The sequence below is a fragment of the Chiloscyllium plagiosum genome, chromosome 34, assembly GCF_004010195.1.
Source record: "Chiloscyllium plagiosum isolate BGI_BamShark_2017 chromosome 34, ASM401019v2, whole genome shotgun sequence".
In the NCBI taxonomy this organism is placed as follows: Eukaryota; Metazoa; Chordata; class Chondrichthyes; order Orectolobiformes; family Hemiscylliidae; genus Chiloscyllium; species Chiloscyllium plagiosum.
In genome coordinates, this window is record NC_057743.1 from 5,462,714 (window position 1) to 5,483,091 (window position 20,378).

General features: G+C 41.5%; 1 protein-coding gene across 1 annotated transcript in view; it reads right to left on the bottom strand.

The window, feature by feature from the left end:
* The window catches only part of hspg2 (heparan sulfate proteoglycan 2), a 522,026-nt gene that overhangs the window by 76,298 nt on the left and 425,350 nt on the right, over nt 1-20,378 (bottom strand). Inside the window, exons 69-75 of the mRNA XM_043675530.1 lie at nt 17,246-17,375; nt 15,279-15,419; nt 11,860-11,994; nt 9,141-9,310; nt 5,868-6,063; nt 4,428-4,607; nt 2,093-2,353 (exon numbers count right to left, since the gene is read on the bottom strand). Coding sequence (XP_043531465.1) covers nt 2,093-2,353; nt 4,428-4,607; nt 5,868-6,063; nt 9,141-9,310; nt 11,860-11,994; nt 15,279-15,419; nt 17,246-17,375 — 1,213 coding nt within the window. The remainder of the gene's footprint in view (nt 1-2,092; nt 2,354-4,427; nt 4,608-5,867; nt 6,064-9,140; nt 9,311-11,859; nt 11,995-15,278; nt 15,420-17,245; nt 17,376-20,378) is intronic.

Sequence of the window (20,378 nt, forward strand, 5' to 3'; positions counted from 1 at the left end):
CTGATCAGGCCATGTTCAAGCAGTCTGCAGGTACCTCGGACGATACGCCACCACCATCACAGACTTTATCAGCAAGTGTGTGGAGGACTGCATACTGAGGAAGTCAATCCAGGTGTTCCCCAACAGGAAACCCTGGATGAATCAGGACATACAGAACCTGCTAAAAACCAGGCATGAGGCCTTCAGATCAGGAGACCCACTCAAATATAAACAATCCAAGTATGACCTTTGCAGAGCCATTAAGACAGCCAAGGCCAATACTGATCCAAACTAGAGACCCAGACAGACACTCGGCGACGATGGTAAGGGCTGAATGACATCACAGGTTCTAAAAAGAGACTGTGCAAGATAGCAGACAATGACATATCCCTCCCAGATCATCTCAATGCCTTCTATGCTCGCTTTCAGCGGAGAGATAACACCTGTTCCGACAAGTCCTGATGAACCTATACCAACAATCAATGCATCAGAGGTCAGATCAAATTTCCTTTGTGAATCCAAGGAAGTGATGGGACCAGACGGAGTACCAGGCCGGGTTCTCAGAGCATGCACAGGTCGACTGGCAGAGGTGTTCTCGGACATCTTCAACCTCTCCCTGCAGCAGGCCACTCTCCCTGCCTGTTCCAAGAGGGCCAACATCATCCCTGTGTCTAAGAAGGCTCATGCAGCATGTCTCAATGACTACTGCCCAGTGGCCCTAACTTCAGTGGTCATGCAGTGCTTTGAAAGGCTGGTCATGGCATTAATCAACTCCAGCCTCCCCACTACTATTGACCCACTCCAATTTGCCTATCGGACCAACAGATCTACGTCAGATGCCATGTCACTTGCCCTTCACTTCTCCTTAGAACATCTTGACACCAAGAACAGCTATGTAAGAATCCTACTCATTGATTACAGTTCAGCCTTCAACACTACTATCCACTCGAGACAGATTACTAAACTTAGTGATCACAAACTAAGCCCCACTCTCTGCAACTAGATCCTCAGTTTCCTGACCCACAGGCCACAATTAGTGAAGATTGGTGTCAATATTTCATCCTCACTAACACTCAACACTGGAGCCCGCCAGGGGTGCGACTCAGTCCCCTACTGTACTCACTGTATACCCATGACTGCGTCGCCAAATACTAGATTAATGCCATTTTCAAGTTCGTTGATGACACCACCATAGTCAGTCGAATCTCAGATGATGACGAAACAGACTACAGATGGGAGGTGGAAGACCTGGAAAAATAGTGCACTGTGAACAACCAAGCTCCCAATGCCAGCAAAACCAAGGAACTCATTATTGATTTTCTGCGGGATGTTACTCATGCCCCCCTATGCACTAACAGCACAAAGGTGGAACGAGTGGAGAGTGTCAAGCTCCTGGGAATGGTCATCCACAACAAGCTTTCTTGGACTCTTCATGTGGACACACTGGTTACAAAGGCCCCACAATGTCTCTTCTTCCTCAGGCAGCTGAGGAAATTTGGCATTACAACGAATACCCTTGCCAATTTTTATAGGTGCACCATCGAGAGCATTCTGTCTGAATGTATCACTACCTGGTATGGCAACTGTACCATTCAAGATTGGAGACGGTTACAGAGAGTGGTGAACTCAGCCCGAACAATCACAAAGGTGAACCTCCAACCTATAGAATCCATCTACCAGGCCTGCTGTCAAGAAAAGGCCACGAGCATTGTTAAAGATCCATCCCACCCTGGCAATGTTTTTCTACAACCTCTACCATTAGGGAGAAGGTACAGAAGCCTGAACATAAGCATTAGCCGGTTTTGTAACAGTTTCTGCCCTACTGTTGTTAGAATACTGAATGGACTCCCAAACTCTTAACATTCACCTCTACCTGTGTTTTTGTCTTTGCCGCTGTTTACCTATTATTTACTTATCTATGTGATCTGCCTGTACTGCTCGCAAGACAAAGCTTTTCACTGTGCCTCAGCACACATGACAACAAATTCAATTCAATTCAATGCTTTGCAAAGTTTACCCCTTCAGGTACTTATCAATTTGTTTTGAAAGTTTAGTATAAAAGAAGTGCAGGAAGGATGAGAAGTAAATAAACTGTGTAATCGATTTTACTTACATTTCACATGCACTGTTGAAATTGCATCACTTTGACCAACTTTGTTCTTCACTAGACAGCGGTACTTTCCTGAATCCGATACAACGGCAAGATTGATTTGCAGGAACCCATTGCGCATCACCGCCCTGCTTGGCAAACTTCCATTCAACTTGGACCATTCATATGTTATTGGGGGAGTTCCTTGGGACAGACAGTGTAATCGGATGATCTCACCGACCCTTACAGTGACAACCTCTTGGTCAAAGGTGGCATACGGTGCAGCTAAGGAACAAGATAAATTTGCATTACCTCAAAAGTGACTTTGGATGTTAACTAAATAATTACAAAATTATTATTGTTAATGAAGATTTGTGATTACTGTGTGTTCACAAGTGGCTGATAGTTATTAATCAAGTTGTCCACAAGTCTTCAGTTCTACAAGGAACTGTGAAGATTATATTTTTTGCTTTTGATTTTTAAAGTTGTGGACTAAAATGAGAAAGATCTATTGTAAAAACTAAGTGTTTAGAAGGGTTGCTGCATGTTTTGAAAGACAAGTAACCTGACCCTCATGACAACCATTATGCAAACAAGCATTAACTGAGGTGATTACCGACAAACATAGATCAAGGGGTTGTGTATACAGCTGCTGCTCTGGGTAGCAACAAGACGTTGGCTGGTCCATGGACTAGTGACTAGTCATCGATGATAAAAGCCTTTTGTCTGCCACTCCCACCAAGTGATTAGTTCTCAGTTAACTGAACAGCTTAGTTTTGGAATAAGGTAGAGAGTGTGCTTTGAGCTCCACCAGCTCAGGAGCTGCCTTTCTGTTCTCTGCAGTCAAAACCTATTTTAAATCTCTAGAAAACCAGTTTAACTTTCTTTCTGTTGTAAGCTATGACTTTTAACTGATAAGTCACTTTTTTTAAGTCAACCAGTCACTTGTGTCTCTTGCAAACCAATGGAAGCATCCAGAGATGGGTGACTGAAAGCAATATGCTGACCACTGTATCAATCGTATTGGCCATCCTAGAAACCAACAATAGGAATTACTGAACACCCTCCCTGTTTTCCTTTGTCATATCCTATTTTACCCTTTTTTTTAATCTTTGTGTGTGTGAAAAACTGAGTTTAGAAAGAGATTAGGATTTGAATTGGGAGTGGTATATGCAGACAGCTTAAATCTATATACCTGTTGCTAAAGTCTAATTACTTGTCTCAAATAGGAATTCTATCAATCTGGGTTTGGATATCAGGGAAACTGTTTTTCATACTTATTTTAAAATCTTTAACTTATGGGAAGACTCTGGGAAAAGTGGGATTTGATTTCCAGCGTGCTACTCCAGCGAGAGACAATTAAACACATCAAAATATTTGGCCAGACTCTTATTGGTGTGTAAAGATTGTATGTTCAAGGCAAATTTCAAAACTCCAGTGCATAAGCATGACTGACAGCAAGGAGTACCACTACACTGTAGGGTCTTGCCCTTTGCAGGGTTCATTAGCTTAGATGAATGTTGAAGTGCCCACAGCTTTGCCTGAAAAAAAGCAAGGAATTCTGGTTCTCTGGACAATTCTCTCCTCTCAAACACAGCAAGAAGCTGACAGATTATTTACTTCATCGCTGTTTGTGGGATATGTTGAGTGGCTAACAGCTGTCTTATGTGTCTACAATCAGCCAATATCCTTCAAAGCGAATTTAATGCTTGCGAATTGCTCCAAGATTTTTCTGAGAGATTTGATAAAGTCCTACATAAATGCAATCATTTATTTCCATTCTTGTTACCAAGGGTTTAGCAAAGGGCAACATAAGACATTCTTGGATTTGACTGGTCACATGTGGCACTTTTGATGCCTGTTGTGCCTTTTGTGGGAACAAATGTTCTAAGTGCAAAAAGGTTTGCAATTTCTGAGAATTGCTAATAAAGTAGTTATGTTTGTGGTAAATCAGTGGTGAGCTGAAGAAAATATCCTGGCCTACAGATTTCCCTCAACCAACATCACTGTAAAAAAAAAAAGGTCTGGTCATGACTGTTGGTGGGAGCTTGCTGTGCGCAAATTGGCTGCTGAAATTCCTGGACTACAACAGTCACTGCACTTCAAAAACATTTAATTGGTTGGAAAGGGTGTGAGAAGTCCTGAAGTCATGAAACATGTACTGTTAAAACTTTTCCCAATCATTAATCACCCAAGTACTGCTGGCAGAACCATTTCCAGTGAGTTCAAAGTTTCAAAAACACCTCAAAGGATTTCTTCAGGACTCATCGGAATATTACACAACTACTAAAAATTAATTGTTTAAAAGTTTTGATGTTCAAAAGAAGGGTAAAACAAATCCTAATGATCAAGTTCTTACTTTCTACATCCAGTGTTATGAACAACTCATTGAATCCAGCGGAATTGGAGGCATTGCAGATGTACTGTCCGGAATCCTGCAGTCCTATGTTAGGAATAACCAAAGATCCATTGGCAATCCTGTGCTGCCATGGCAATGGGGCTCGCAATTTAGACCACTGAATAATCGGAGTTGGATAACCTACACAGACCAAAGAGAAGGATTAAGATTTAATCTGGTGAATACATTCAATTCTCCCTTGTTCCCACAGGACACAGATTGGAGTGAGTCACGCAGTGCTATTGTCACTAGGTCAGATCCAGGGACGCAAGTTAACAATGTCTTGGTCCAATAACCATTCAGCAGTCAGTCCCAGGAGGCTATTTTAACAAAGAGGAAGCAGTGACCAAGTTAACTACGTCCAGAACGATTGAATTATGTATTTAAACTACTCTCAGCGTTGTTCAGAATATTAAGGCAATGGTACAACCTATTTGTACAGCTATGTTTGTGTCAAACCAGGGAAAGAAATTTGAAAATAATAGATGGAAGCTGTTGTGCCAAGAGCTTTCTCAAGGAACACAAACGTTTCTTTGCTGATACTATCAAATGGGGGAAGTGGCGGCATAGAGACCTGGACTAATGCTCTGTGGACAAGGGCTCAAATCACACTTAGCTGAATTTAAATTCAACTTAGTACATAGAGTCATAATCATATAAGTGATACAGTAAAGAACCAGAAAATAAAAGCTAGTCTTTGTAATGGAATCCACAACAGCTTTCATTAATTGTTGAAAAAACTCTCCTGTTTCACTAATGTCCTTTAAGGAAGGAAATCTGCCATCCTTACCTGATCTGACCTACATGTGACTCCATACCCACAGCAATGTGGTTAATTTTTAACAGTCCTCTGAAATGGCCCAGCAAGCCATTCAATTCAAAGACAATTCAGGTTGGACCATGACTGGTGGCTCAGCCAGTTACTTGCAAAAGTCTTGCATGCAGTTACTTGTATGTGTGGGGAGCCCCTACACCGATTCAAGCTCATCACCCAACAACTTATCAAGATCAATTCGGGATGGGCTGGTTCAGTCAGGGACACCCACACTCCAAGAAAGTATATTAAAAAATCAGCATTGTGCAACTTGTACATATGCAATAAGACCAAATATTTGTCCTGATAGCAATACTTGACTTCCTTACATCTCCATACTTGCTGTACGATCTTATAGTTACAAAATAATTTAAATGCCTTATAGCATGTTTCCTTAATAGAAGTTTTTAATGATTATGTTCATGTCATGGAGAGTGAGATTAGTGGCATGCCATGGCATTCACAGCAGGGCACATTATTTAAGCCACAGCTGACAATGTCAGACAGTGAAGGAAGCATAACCCTCCCTGATAGAACTTGAACAGCTGTATGGCCATCACCGGAGTATCATGGTATCCTTGACGTACCGGTAGCTGAGCAGTGCAGGGTAGCAATTTGTCCTGCTGTGACAGTTAACGATGGCTGTTCGGCAGTGACCTGAGGAACCTGGGCTCTGGAGGCTGATCGCTCGACTATCACCTCCACCTGAGCATCAACCGTGCCAAACATATTTGAGGATGTGCAGGAGTAGGTCCCAGAATCCTGCAGACGAGCTGAAGAAATCTGAAATTGAAAATTAAATAAATCATTCAAGGTTATACAGGCATATGTCAAAGAAGCACCATCTTCATGCTACAATGCCTGGCAAATCCTCTTCATTTCTGTTTGGAGCAATGTCACAAATCATTATTGGAAGAATAATGGGAAATTAATCTTTCCTTAGTGTTCCTCCCTGTAAGTAAAAGCCACAATGTTTAATTTCAGAGGAAGGGAAAGTAAATGCTATCCTCTAATGTGAAGGAATTGAAAGGAAAAGTGAGGATGCTATGCTCCAGTTATAAAGAACACTGGCGAGATCACATTTTGAATACTGTGTCCTTTTGGTCACCTTATTGAAGGAAGGATGTAAGTATATTGGAGGTGGTTCAGAAGAGGTTCACTGGAATGAGCACGTTTGCCTTTTGAGAAAGGTTGGACAGGCTGGGATTGTTTCCACTGGAGTTTAGAAGAGCAAGTGGTGATTTGATTGGCTAAATAGTCTTGATAATGAACATGTAAAGGAGATGCTAAATAGTCTTGATAATGAACATGTAAAGGATGTTTCCTCTTGTGGGTTGGTCCAGAACAAGGAGGAACTGTTTTATTGTTAAAGGTTGTCCTTTTACAGTGCGGATGAGGAGAACAGAGCAATGCACAACTTCAGAACTCTCCCTTAGAAGAATACTATTAAAGTGGATTTGGATAGATTTTTGTTGAGGGAAACAAAGCATTATGGGGAAGGTGCGTATGTGGAATTCAAAAACAAAAACCGTCCAGCCATGATCTTAATGAATGGCAGTGCAGCTCAAAGGGCTTGTATGGCTTATTTCTGTTCCTATTTTATATTTTTATATTAAGAGAATGGGTTTAATTGGATCAGGCTGTCAGACTTCAATAATTGATTATTTTACGATTTCACACATTATATAACACATTGATTTAATATTATTTATATTCTACTGTCAGACTTTTAGAATTTGGAAAGCAGAGATGGTTGATATGTGGACATTGCTCAGATGTCAGGTGAGAAATGAGAAACTCAAAACAGAGAAGTCCTCATCCAATGATGGGATGGTATAATTACAGCACCCGACATTTGCTCAGCAGGTTTCTGTTCTGAACTGGGGGAATGTGGAGTTAATGTGATTAACTCTTAAATGTCTTCTGAAATGGTCCAGCCATTCAGGGCAATTAGGGATTGGCAACAAATGCTGGCCTAGTCAGCAAAGCTCTTTTCCCATAAAGGAATAAAGACTAAAAAGGGCAATTTTAAAGGGAAAGAGTCAACACAAAAATGGGATGGAAATGTGACAAACAGAGAATGCTTATAAAGATTTTAAAAGTGCATCAATTATGATTTGTTAGGAATTTTGAAGGGACATCAGTTTCATTAAGTGATAACTCCTTGTTACACACTCACTCGGAATCTCCATTTATATATATTAGGTAATTCTAGACTTGAGCGTAGTTTTAGTTTTAGAAGTAGTGGATAGATTTGTAGTGAAGCAGATTGGATCTTTAGGCGTTGCAGATGCCTTTAAGGGCAGGCTAGATAACAGCATGAGAAGGAAAGTGAGCCACAATACATTCGGATACAGTTACAATGAGGGGCGGGGGGGGGGGGGTACATTTGTGGAGAACACAAACACAAGCAGTTTTTGGGCTGAAACACTTGTTTCTGTAAACTCTCAAGTAAAGTTCATCTAATTTCCTATTCCTAAAGATACAATTATAATTCAAACACATTTCTTCACTCAGAGGGTGGTGAACCATTGGAATTCTGTACCTCTGACAGCTGGGGTAGCTCAACCACTGAACCAGGTCAAGACAGAAAATGATCAGAGTTCTGGATATTAGTGACATCCAGGGATATGGGAATGGTACGGAATATGGAGTAGAAGATAATCTGCTTGAATGGCAGAGCAGGCTCGGTGGCTGAATAGCGTACTCCTATTTCCTGTGTCCCTAAAATAGTTAGAGAAAAGTCACTACCTTCTGTGGTGTGTAACTAAAGGGTGATCAGTAAAGAGAGCTTTGCAGGCAGGCAGTTTATAATGAGGGTGCAGCTTGAGATGTTAATCTATTTCCCCATATTGTGCCAGTACCTGGGGGCTCTGTGCTATCTGAAGAAGTATTTGTAACAGTGTTTGCCATGTGTGCGAGAGAGATAGAGGTACACGAACATCTGCATTTTGTTAGCTCTAGCTCGTTGATTTTATAATTCTTAGTGTATAAATGTATAAATTAATGCCAGATGTTTTGGCCTGGGCACAACTAAATTCTGGATAATTTATTTTCTGCCTATGCTAAGTATTGGCATGGAGCTCAAAGTGGAGTTTAAATCATGCAGTACTTGCTAAGTAAGTTCAACCAGGGTATTGCCCTCACAGAGAGGTTAACAATATAAAAGCTTCACATCGAAGATGATGTTTTCTTCAATAGTCAATGAATGGGTAAAGGAGGCCAAACTGTGGCAAACACCATGATAATACTACCACAGAGAGAAGATTCTGGAACATCCTCGCCCCAGTATTCTACCTTCATACCATGAATTGGTGTGGTTAAAGACAATGGGAGAGGGCCCAACGAATGGGTATTAATGCTCTACCAGCAATGCCCATGAAACCAGAACGAATAAAATAAATAACAAATAGCACTAGTGGGGTAATAACTGAAGGGAGCTATTATCACATTGAACATGAACTTTTCCTCAACTGAGATAGAGTCATAGTCATAGAATCATAGAGATGTATAGCACGGAAACAAACCCTCTGGTCCAACACATTAATGCCGACCAACTATCCTAATCTAATCTCGTCCCATTTGCTAGCACTTGGCCTATATCCCTCTAAACCCTTCCTATTCATAAACCCATCCAGATGCCTTCTAAGTGCTGTAATTGTACCAGCCTCCACCATTTCCTCTGGCAGCTGAGATGTTCTATAATCTGGACCTGGAGATCCACGCAGTCTGCGCTCAGGCTGGGGCCGAGCCCAGGAATAGCACTGGGGCCTGGAATTTCTGTCCTGGTCCTGCCAATAACCATTCTGTTCTCTGGTTCAAACTGCTCACAACACTGTCAGGGACCAGCTTCTACTCACCGTTAGGATGGGATTGCCTTCCCTCGGCAGGTTGCTCCGTTGCCTGCCGTTGATCCGACGCCAGCTGATTGTCGGCCGAGGTTCGCCCATGCCTATACATTCCAGTGTAACGGAATCACCCACACCCAGCCTGACTGGGCCCCTGGGGGAGATGGAAACCGTTGGAGGCCCTAGAAGTAAAGAAAGGGAGAAAGAAACAAAACTTCACTGATCAATCAGACTATGGATTACTTTGTATAAGCCAGGTAGGATCCATCAGATTCCTATTCCAGAGGCACCGGAAATGTGGGTTTCAAGGCCCATTGAGAATACAGAACAAGCAGCTGGGGTCATGAGCTCTGAGGCTGCAATGGTGGCTGTGGAGCAGATACTTGGATTTGACCGCTCTGGGATCAGCTGTGAGGCTGTGCGTAGTTCCTCGCCACATGGGGTCTGAGGCTGACACCAACACAGCCTGCAAAATAGTGGTTCCTTTAGTTATTTCTTTTGTACCTCCATCCCTGTTGTTTGGAACCTTATCCTGCTCAACGACCCTTCTCTCAAATCCTTCCCTCATCAATAAAAGTTGTCACTTTGGGGTAGCAACAAGTATGAAGCATTAAAATAGGCTGGATATAAAATTAGGTGAGGAAACACCATCCAATTCAAATGACAGATGAATTCTGACGTGGCATACAATTCACTGAGACCTTGTTCAAACAATAGGTTGTATAAGCTGCAATTGGATGAACACCCTATTAGCATCCTTGTGATCAAAATAAATAAACAAGCATGAGCAGACAGTAAGGAGAGAGATGGCTAAACTGACAATAAAGAAAATAAATCTTTTAGTTACCGCCTCTCAAGCCCTCAGGACATCCCTACGTGCCTCCCAGGCAACCTGCTCCTGTTTATAATACAGCCACTGTTATTATGCAGGAAAATGTGGCAATCAACTCATGTCACAGCAAGATCCCACAACAGCAAATAGATAAATAACTGTTTTAGTCGCAATGGATTGCATTAATGTTCATCAGGACCCCAGCAGAAATTTCATTGTTCTTTCTGGTATAGCGTAATGGGAAATTTTACCCCTTCTGAGAGGGTCGGACATGATCTTGTGTTTTAACATCTCATTCAAATGATGGGTTTCACTGACGGTGCTGTGTGATGATGCTGTCACTTTAACAAGGCTATTTTGTCTTTGGGTTTTTTTAAAAAACAGAGGTCGAAAAGGCAAAGGTGCCGAGGGGTCTGGAACGAGCCTAGTTTAACAATGGCAGAGGAGTGAGCAATTCTCTCAGTTCAGACTTTTTCTAGTTTAGTTTAGAATAGCCTGTGCTTTCAAGTGTCAGTCTTGTCTCAATGGTAGTACACTCATCTCTGAGCCAGAACCTTGGTAGGTTCACAAGATGGCAGGCACAAGACATTGGAGTCCAAGGAAGGTTGCAGCTTCAGCAAATGTTCCCTGACTGAACTTCTCTCTGAAATCTTTTTTGGATGATGCTCCCTCCTGCCTTTTGCCACAGGGCGCATTTATGGGATGTTACTGGACTGTAACAGCTTCTCAGTTAAGTTGCTGTATCAGGTCAGTTAAGTTTTCCATTAGTTAAGTTATTCTAAATTCTGTTTTCTTTTTGTCGTGTTTCAATTGTAGTGTCTAAATAAGTTATGTTTTTCTTAAAGCCAAGTGGATTGACCAGCTGCATTACACCTGGAACACCCACCTCACATCTGCCTTGAAAATAAGAAAAAGTTAGGGTCTACGCTACCTTCTTGGAATATTTTGAGGGGATCTGACAGTTGGATTGTCAACCTGGATCATATGGTCCAGTTGGAACCCACAGGTTCTGGCTCACAGGGTTCACATTGGAACCCACAAGGTTCAACCTTGTGCTACCATTGAGACAAGCTGACACTTGAAAGCAGAGTGCAGGCTATTCCACTGAATTAAGAGGAATAAATATATTAAAATTGGTTTAGACTTTGCTGACAAATAATTTAATTGAAGGAGGAAAAATGATTTTATGTTAAGATTTGCATTATCTAGCTCTGTGTAATTCAGAACCAGCCAGAATCTTTGATATCTTCCAATGAACCTGCGCACTTTGCCAAATGGAAGGTATACTGACGGGAACCAGTATCCAAATGTTGTCATGACAGCTGGACAGCTTCAGCTGGCCATCGTGCGGTTGAATAACAGCACAGATAAAGGCAGCCAATGGTCTTTAAACTTGCCCACTTGCTATTGCAGGTACTTATTCAGCTCTACTTTCGATTACAAGGACCGAAGTGTCTCCCAAGGTTCATTAACTACTGACAGGACTGAATAGTACATGATTTCCATTAAAGTCCGTGCTTCTTTTGTTAACCAACATTTTGGATTTACTGGCACTGTCTGTTACCAGCGCTTGCCGATTATGTGAATTTTCTGGGTCAGGAGAATTGAGTTTTGAAAGGGAACTCAGAGAGATGAGGAGTGAACAAATAATTTGGTCATGTGGTACCAGGAAAGTCAATGAAATGCTAAATATTCTTCAGGAAGACACGAATCAAAGGCAAAGGTCACAATGTGAACAATGTACTCAGTTCAGCAACTTTTGGAGAAAATCCAAGAAAACGTACATTATCAGGAGGGAGGAACATTGAGAACTGGCCGACTGTCAGCTGGTGACAAATTGCAGAGATAGTTGGGAAATGATAGGCCTAACAACAGCATTTCTATTTTACAACATTGTACCTTGTACAACCAGAGTCATTATGCTGAATGCAGATCCAAACTGATTGCGAGCCACACATTTGTACTGGCCTTGGTCACGTTGACGAGCTCTGGTAATTTTAATCACAGAGCCATCACCACTGATCTTCACATTGGCTGAAACACAAGATGAATAGATAAAGCTGTCAGAGGAATTTCATTTTGCTATTGCGATAGTTCAAATGTGTATTGTGTGTGCTGCACAAGTGACTGACATTAGGCTCTTCATAACAATGAAGGAAAATAACAACACTGCATTGGTGCTATCATTAACAGTTTAGTAATGCCTTTATTGCTGGATCGCCACTGTTGTAAATCTGTATCAATACCTTTAAAGAAAGGTGTACAGTTTGAAGTTAGGTGATATTCAGAAAAAGCAAGGCCTGTCAATGATTGAGACAACATAAAGCTTGCAATCCACGTAGTAACACCCCACCTTTAGACATTTCATTTTAAAAATAAATAGTCTTGAAATTAATTGTGACAATGCACTCTATTGTCCTTTTCTAGTCTTTTGCAAACACAGTTTCAACACTTTATCTTGGTTTATCTTTACCTTCAGCCACAGATTACTCAATATGATTCCTGGTTAAAGTTCAGTGGGACAGCCTTAATGCAAATTACAAATATCACCCAGTCAGAGAGTCCTACAGCACAGAGACAGGCTCTTTGGCCCAAACTGGTCCATGCTGACCAAAATGTCCATCAATGCTAACCCCATTTCCCTGCACTTGTCCCATATCCTTCTAAACCTTTCCTATCCATGTCTTTGGAGAAAGTGAGGACTGCAGATCAGAGCTGAAAAATGTGTTGCTGGAAAAGCGCAGCAGGTCAGGCAGCATCAAAGGAGCAGGAGAATCGACGTTTCGGGCATAAGCTCTTCTTCAGGAAGCCATTCCTGAAGAAGGGCTTATGCCCGAAATGTTGAGTCTCCTGTTCCTTTGATGCTGCCTGACCTGCTGCGCTTTTCCAGCAACACATTTTTCAGCTCTGATCTCCAGCATCTGCAGTCCTCACTTTCTCCTAGTTGATTTTAACCTACTGCGAATCCTCTTGCAAGGATGCCTTCCTTGAAGAAGCTCTCCTCCTATCCATGTCTTTGTCCAAATACCTTTTAAATGTTGTCAATGTAGATGCCTCAACCACTTCCACTGGCAGCTCATTCCATATGCATACCACCCTCTCAGGTGCCTCTCAGATCATCTTCTTGACTTAGCAAGGATCAACATGCACTTGTCCCAACCACATCTCAAACCTTATAAATTAACTGTTAATATGTTTCCCAGGTGGAGATTAAAGTGAACATAACATTTCAGACCAAAGCAAACCACAATAGGTTACTCCTCCTAAACATACAGAATCCTAGCATTACACTGGAAAGACAGAATCTCCAAAGAACATGGACTCTGGCTGGCTTCGAGAGGTAGCGTGTCAAGATGCATCATGATGCACAGTTATGCTGTTTTCAGTAAGGAGTTAACATAGAGGCAGATTAAACTTCGGACTGGCAAAGCTCAAGTAAAGACACAATATGGTGGTATAATGTTCCCTTCAAATGAAAATGAGAACTTTATGATAGGATTAGGTAATGGAATTGAATTCTGCTCCTGTGCACCTATTAAGAATTGTTTGGAGACAGGTAGTGATACAGGGATGGGTTCACAAACCCACTGTCCTTGCAGAGTCAATAAAACAGCAAGAAAATCCACATTTCACAGTAAACACATTGGGTCTAACATCCAATGGTTTACTTTGAACATGTTCTGCTTGAAGTCTATTAACGTTTCCTGTTGCTGGACCTCCCTGAAACACTCTACAAATCAGGTACCTGCGAGATGCTGCATGGACTCAACAATCTGGAATACGGTCCCACTCATACAACACTTTGGTTCAATGTAAACATAAAATCATAGAATTCCTACAGTATGGAAAGAGGCCATTTGGCCCACCAGGTTTGCACCGACCATCCGAACAGCATTCCACCCAAACACAGTTCTCCCACCTTATCTCTGTAACGTGCCTTCCCCATGGCCAACTCACACAGCCTACACATCTCTGTCACTAGGGGCAATTTAGCCTGGCCAATCCACCTAACCTGCACATCTTCAGATTGTAGAAGAAAATCAGAGCAACCGAAGGAAATCTACCCAGACATGGGGAGAACATGCAAATTCTTAGCAGCCAGTCACCCAAGGCTAGAATTGAACCTGGGCCTTTGGAGCTGTGAGGCAATAGTTACTAACCACTGGACTACCATGTGCCATGATATATGAGGGCAGCTTAAGTGATGGGAACATTATAATAAAATAGAAAATCTTATTGAAAAACCCAATTAATGTCTATTTGAAGAGTCCCTTTATAAATACATTCAAGGCAAACAGTTAAAGGGTTAACCCAGGGGTGGGAGCCTGCGGTCTTAAGGCCGCATGTGGCCTTCTAGGCCATTGTGTGTGGCCTTTTGAATGAATCCAAATTCTGCAGAACAAATCCTTTAGTTTTTATTAATATTTTTTTCGTCCTTTATTATTTTTATTTTAATCTTGAAATGAATGTATTTAAAATACCAGAGAGTAAAAGAAAATTCAACGAAATAATCCTCACAGACTGACAGCCGAAATTTAAAAATTGGTAAGTCATAAGGTCATTAATGAACTTCTTGCGAATCATGTGAAGAATATGCAGCTGTTACAGACTTATTAATTGGAGAATACAATGAAAGGTTCTCTGACTTTGAGAATCATGACATCACACTCAAATTAGCATTTCAACCTGACCTAGTTGATGTCTCCAAGGCTCCTAAAGAACTACAGATGGAATTGATTTGAGCTTTCAGAAGATGACATTTTAAAGTCCTTATTTGACACTAAGAAAGATCCGACTGAAATATGGAAAAATGCAATAGAATACCCTTGCCTTCGGCAACATGCACGGAAATGCTTTCTTGCTTTTCAACCACTTATTGCTGCAAATCTATATTCTCCAACTTAACCAAAATCAAGACGCCCTTAAGGTCACAAATGATGGATACTCATCGAGAGGATCAGCTAAAACTGCAGACTTTCATGCTGCAACCAAATATTCAAATGCTTTCCTACAAAAAGCAGTCACAACAAAGTCATTAAAAGGTTAGTTAACTTTAGAATTAACATTTTTTTCATTTTTTTTTAGTGATTTAGTACATAGTAGTTAGATTTTTACAAAATAATGTGAATTTTGAAGAATATATAATTGAAGTTTCTTGGATGTGGCCTTGTTAGATTACAACATAATGCGGCCTTCCAACATGAAAAGGTTCCCCACCTCTAGGTTAACCTAAAAGGCTAAACTGTTGACCAGCCCCCATTTCAACCTCAGGAATCAGCATTTTACACAATACAGCTGTAAATCCCATCGCAGTGTACCTTCTAATGGTTCATTAGGTGTTTTCCACTCGATGCTGAATGGTTGAGCTCCATCAACAACTCGACAGCTGAAGGAAGCATCACCACCCTCAATGACAGTAACATCTTGTGGCCCAGTATTTATAATTGGTATCAGCGCCCCTATAGCACAATAAGAAAGGTTATCATTTAAGCACAAGGTAGAAAAAGAATGAACTGCTTATTTTTTTTCTACAAAATAAACTTTTTCTTATCCTTCCTCTGAAACTCAGTATCACTGGCATGGTGACTATCTATAGCCCATCCTTAACTGGTCCTTGAATTGAGTGGCATGATAGGTAATTACAAATGACAGTTGTTGTGGGTCAGGAGTCGGGTATAGGCCAGATCATAAGATGGCAGATTTCCTTTCCTAAAGGGACATTAGTGAACCAGATGGATTTTTATAAAGTTTAAGATGTTGTTTCCATAACATACAAAGACAGTTGACTTGGTCACCATTACTAAGACTTGTATCTTAATTCTAATACTTATTCATCAACTGAATTAAAATTCCTTCCCTCCCTGCGCCCCCTGGCTGTCGTGGGATTTGAACTCATTCCCCCACAGCATTAGTCTGGGCCTTGAGTTTACCAGTTCAGTTTACCATCGTCAGCATGAGTCACAATACCACAAGCTCTCAATTAGAATGCCAATATGTGGTAGAAGATGGTGCATTTGTAAAACACGTTTACAATTCCATGACAGTCTAAAGCACATTGCCGCTAACAGAATGGTGTTGAATTGCAGCTAATAGAGTAGTGTTGAATTAGAATAATTCTTGTAATGTACAGAAAAGCAGCCACTGTTAAATTCAGTGACTAGGCTATCTGTTTTGTTAGTGATGTTGGTTAGGTGTCAATTTGGTTGAGTGACAGATAACAGATCGAGGATATTTGACCCATCTAGTGTTGGTAAAATGTGGAGGTGCAGGAGCAGGAACTTTCCAATTATTCTTATTCACCAGCTCATTCCTGAAACCAGTCCAGAGTTACCCTTCAAGTATCTTTCCGATTCCTCTTTGAAACTACATGCAGCACCCCTCCAGGCTGTGCTCCAAATCACAGCAACGCAGTGAAGTAATGAGCATTTCCTCAGGTCAGCTCTGGTGTTTTTGGGAATCTCCTTAAATCTGTGTCCTCTGTTTACAGATGCTGTCACCAGAAACACTACTTGCTCTATTAAAACACTTTGTGGTCTTGAACACGATACTGGTTCAGACACTAGGGAAACCTCCCATGCTCCCTGGTGACATGGATCCATCCAAGAGAATGTCTACACACTTTATTGCTTCATCTGAAAGGTGACAGTGGAGCACTGGGACTCCCAGCCTGGATTATGCACCCAAGTTCCTGTGACAAAACTCATGATTTGCTGACTCAGAGGTGTGTGTGCTACCACTAAATAACCACAGACTGGGTTCCCCTCAGCTGAGCACTAATTGCACTCAGTAAAATTTTTCAAATCATTTTCCCCATCCTGGTAGTACACCAACCAGTAAATCATTTCCTGACTTTAGCATCAGACTTTTCTTGAAGATTTGGGTGAAGATAACCAGCTCTCATGGATCTTCAAATGTAACTAAAGCCACACTTTTTGGTTCCCAGGTTAAAACCAATCAGCATTTTAACCTGGTTTTATTAGGATAAGCCTGTCATGTTATAATCCTTTCCAACTACTGAGGACTTTATTCCAAAAACATTCTGAACCAAGCACTACACCACAAGAATTACTACATTTTGAAAATACTTAGCTGGCTGTGAAACATTTTGAAATGACCTGAGGCTTTGAAAGGTGCTATTGAAATGAAAGTTCTCTGTTCTTTAACATATAATTAAAAATCTCTTCAAACAGACAAAAACATGAAACTGGAGCAATTCAATAAAGCTGGTGGTAACATCAGATGGAGATTAGTTACATAATAAATAAGAATGACTGGGTTTACATACTGGTTGCTGTGGAGGTAACCGAGACCGAGAATTTAAGTTGTTGCATTCCAAACTTGTTTTCTGCGCGGCAGATATAATCGCCATCGTCAGCACGAGTCACCTGCAGGATTCTCAGCACAGGGCCTTCTGCCTGAAATATTCACAAAGGTTTGTTAGTTACACTACAGTGCCTTTAGCATGGTTATACTTAATACACCCCACTTCAAATGGAGATAAGATTATCCCAACGTTGCGTTAACACCCTGTGGGAGCATAGTGACTGCCCATTGGACATTGCCAGTCCTCCCAGGATTGACAGTCATTCTCATCAACAGGCTCCAGTGAGAGGTACAATTAGCTAATGGCAAAAGCAGTGAGGAGAAAGGGGTCTCATGTGCCACTAGGCAAAGTAAAGCACAAAATGGTTACTTGTGTGAGCAGGTCAGACACAGAGGCCAGAGGACCACTGCACACTCCACACGCTGATACACAAGGCTCTGGAGACTGTACAGAACAGCCAAGATGTTACCAGCATCCTGGTTACTGCATTAACTAGGCCTGGATGGCACAGTGGCTGGCACTGCTGCCTTTCAGCACCAGGAACTCGGATTTGACTTGGGCATCTATCTGTGTAGGGTTTGCACATTTTCCCAGTATCTGTGGGGGGTTTTTCCGGATGCTCTGTTTTCCTCCCACAGTCCAAAGATGTGCAGGTTAGGTGGATTGGCCATGCTAATTTGCCCATAGTGTCCAGGGATGAGTGGATTTTCCATGGGAAATGCAGGATTATGGGGATAGGGTGGGGGCAAGGGTCTGGGTGGGATGCTCTTCAGAGGGTTGATGTGCCAAGGGCCTGCTTCTGCACTGGAGGGATTCTATGATTGTCTGATCAATGCCTGAATTTCCAAATCTTTACATGCTCACTGTAGGCTTGGAACTGCATACAAGTGGGGAACATTAAATAAAACTTAATTTTCTTCTTGGTTGCACTTTACTTTGCTGAAAAATGTGTTGCTGGAAAAGTGCAGCAGGTCAGGCAGCATCCAAGGAGCAGGAGAATCGACGTTTCGGGCATAAGCCCTTCTTCAGGACTTTACTTTTGGCCAAGCATCTTTCCAAGTCCCCATTTTATTTGCCTCCCTGGAGCAAGGTATTGATGGGGACCCTATGCTCAAAGCATTGAAATATGTACACAACACAAGCTAGAAGTTAGAGTCAACAGCCCATTGCCACCAACTGGTACCCAACATCCTAGCTGCCAGGCCTCAGTGTGAGGTCTGTTTGTCCGGATACAGTTTAGACTAGTCCTCAACTCCCAGTGACTGCAGGCTACACCAGGGACTGACCTGCATTAGGTCTTCTGTAAAGGAACATTTGAGATTTCTTCCTTTTGGCTGCATAAGTGGAAGCAGACACGAGATACGTTCCCAATCCTGGTAACCCTGAAAATAGTATATGGAAGCTGGTAATGGGAATGTCCTCATCAATTTTGAGAACACGGCCATGTGTGTTAAGAAGTGGGTCAGAAACAGATGTCTAAAGTGAGGGACATTTTTCTCCTTTTCTTTAAAGCATAACAAACATTTTACTGTTTACAATATTGTTCTGAAAATTCATTCATATAAATTGGATCTGAGCCAAACAGTCACACAAGGGTGCCAAGATTTGATCTGCAGCCAAGTTTTGATGAACTAAACTGGTTAAGATTACAAGTGACGGTAGGTGGTAAATAGGAAGGGCTTTCTGCCCTGTCGTTATGAGATTCCCACTCACTGTTATACACAAGAAAGATGATGTGAATGTGCCAGTGTTGGACAAATTCAGAAGTCACATGACATCAGGTTATAGTTCAACAGGTTTATTTGAAATCACAAGCTTTTGGAGTGCAGTCAATTCATCAGGGCTGCGCTTCGAAAGCTTGTGATTTCAAATAAACCGGTTGGACTATAACCTGGCATCGTGTGACTTCTGACTTTGACAAAAAAAAAAGAGTCTGAATTAAGAAAGAGACTAACCCCAGGGCTGAGTTTGAGCCACATCCCAGGTGGAAACACAGACCCAAAGAGAAAAGAAAGTGAAGACAATCAAACTGTTTTGAAGGGAACCCTGCCACACGCCTGTGTCCAAAAAAACCCCAGTGCACTCAAGTAGTAACTTAATAAATCCAGTTCTCTTCTTAGACTGACTGATCATTAGCATATTAGAAGACTGACATCCATTTTTAGGCTAGCATCCAGCTCATGTGACAATCCATGTATGACAATTCTGTTATATCAATACCAATATTTGCACCAAGGAGAATATAGTTAAACTTTATACTTTAGCGTACGGTTATGTGCAATTGTTCCTTTCCTTCTATGTTCACAGAGCCGAGCGAATGGAAATTGGTGCTAATTAACAGTTTAAACATATGAGAAGGCATATTTTATTTAAAAATAGATAGTCATATTCCAAGTTGCTTGTTTATTTTGACAATAGTCTGAACAAATGCTGTATTTTTAGTATGTTCAAAAATATACATACTGGCTAGAAAATAAAGCAGAAATGTTTAAATGCAGGATGTACTAGCTCACCATGATACTGTATTCATTTAGCTATAGATTATTGTCTTATTCTCCACAACCACCTGATGAAGGAGCTGTGCTCTGAAAGCTAGTGCCTCCACATAAACTTGTTGGATTATAACCTGGTGTTGTGTGATTTTTAACTTGTCCACCCCAGTCCAACACCGGCTCTTCCAAATGCACTTAAGGGAGAGAATTGAGGAAAAGCGCCATGAATGAGAAAGGGGAAATAAGGTCCTTGCTAGCAGGACTTGAGTCAGCAATGTCAGATCATATGTTGTTGGTTTATATATATATACACACACACATATAATATATATAATATAGAGTCATAAAGATGTACAGCATGGAAATAGACCCTTCGGTCCAACCCGTCTATGCCTACTCGACATCCCAACCCAATCTGGTCCCACCTGCCAGCACCCGGCCCATATCCCTCCAAACCCTTCCTATTCATATACCCATCCAAATGCCTCTTAAATGTTGCAATTGTACCAGCCTCCACCACATCCTCTGGCAGCTCATTCCATACACGTACCACCTTCTGCATGAAAAAGTTGCCCCTTAGGTCTCTTTTATATCTTTCCCCT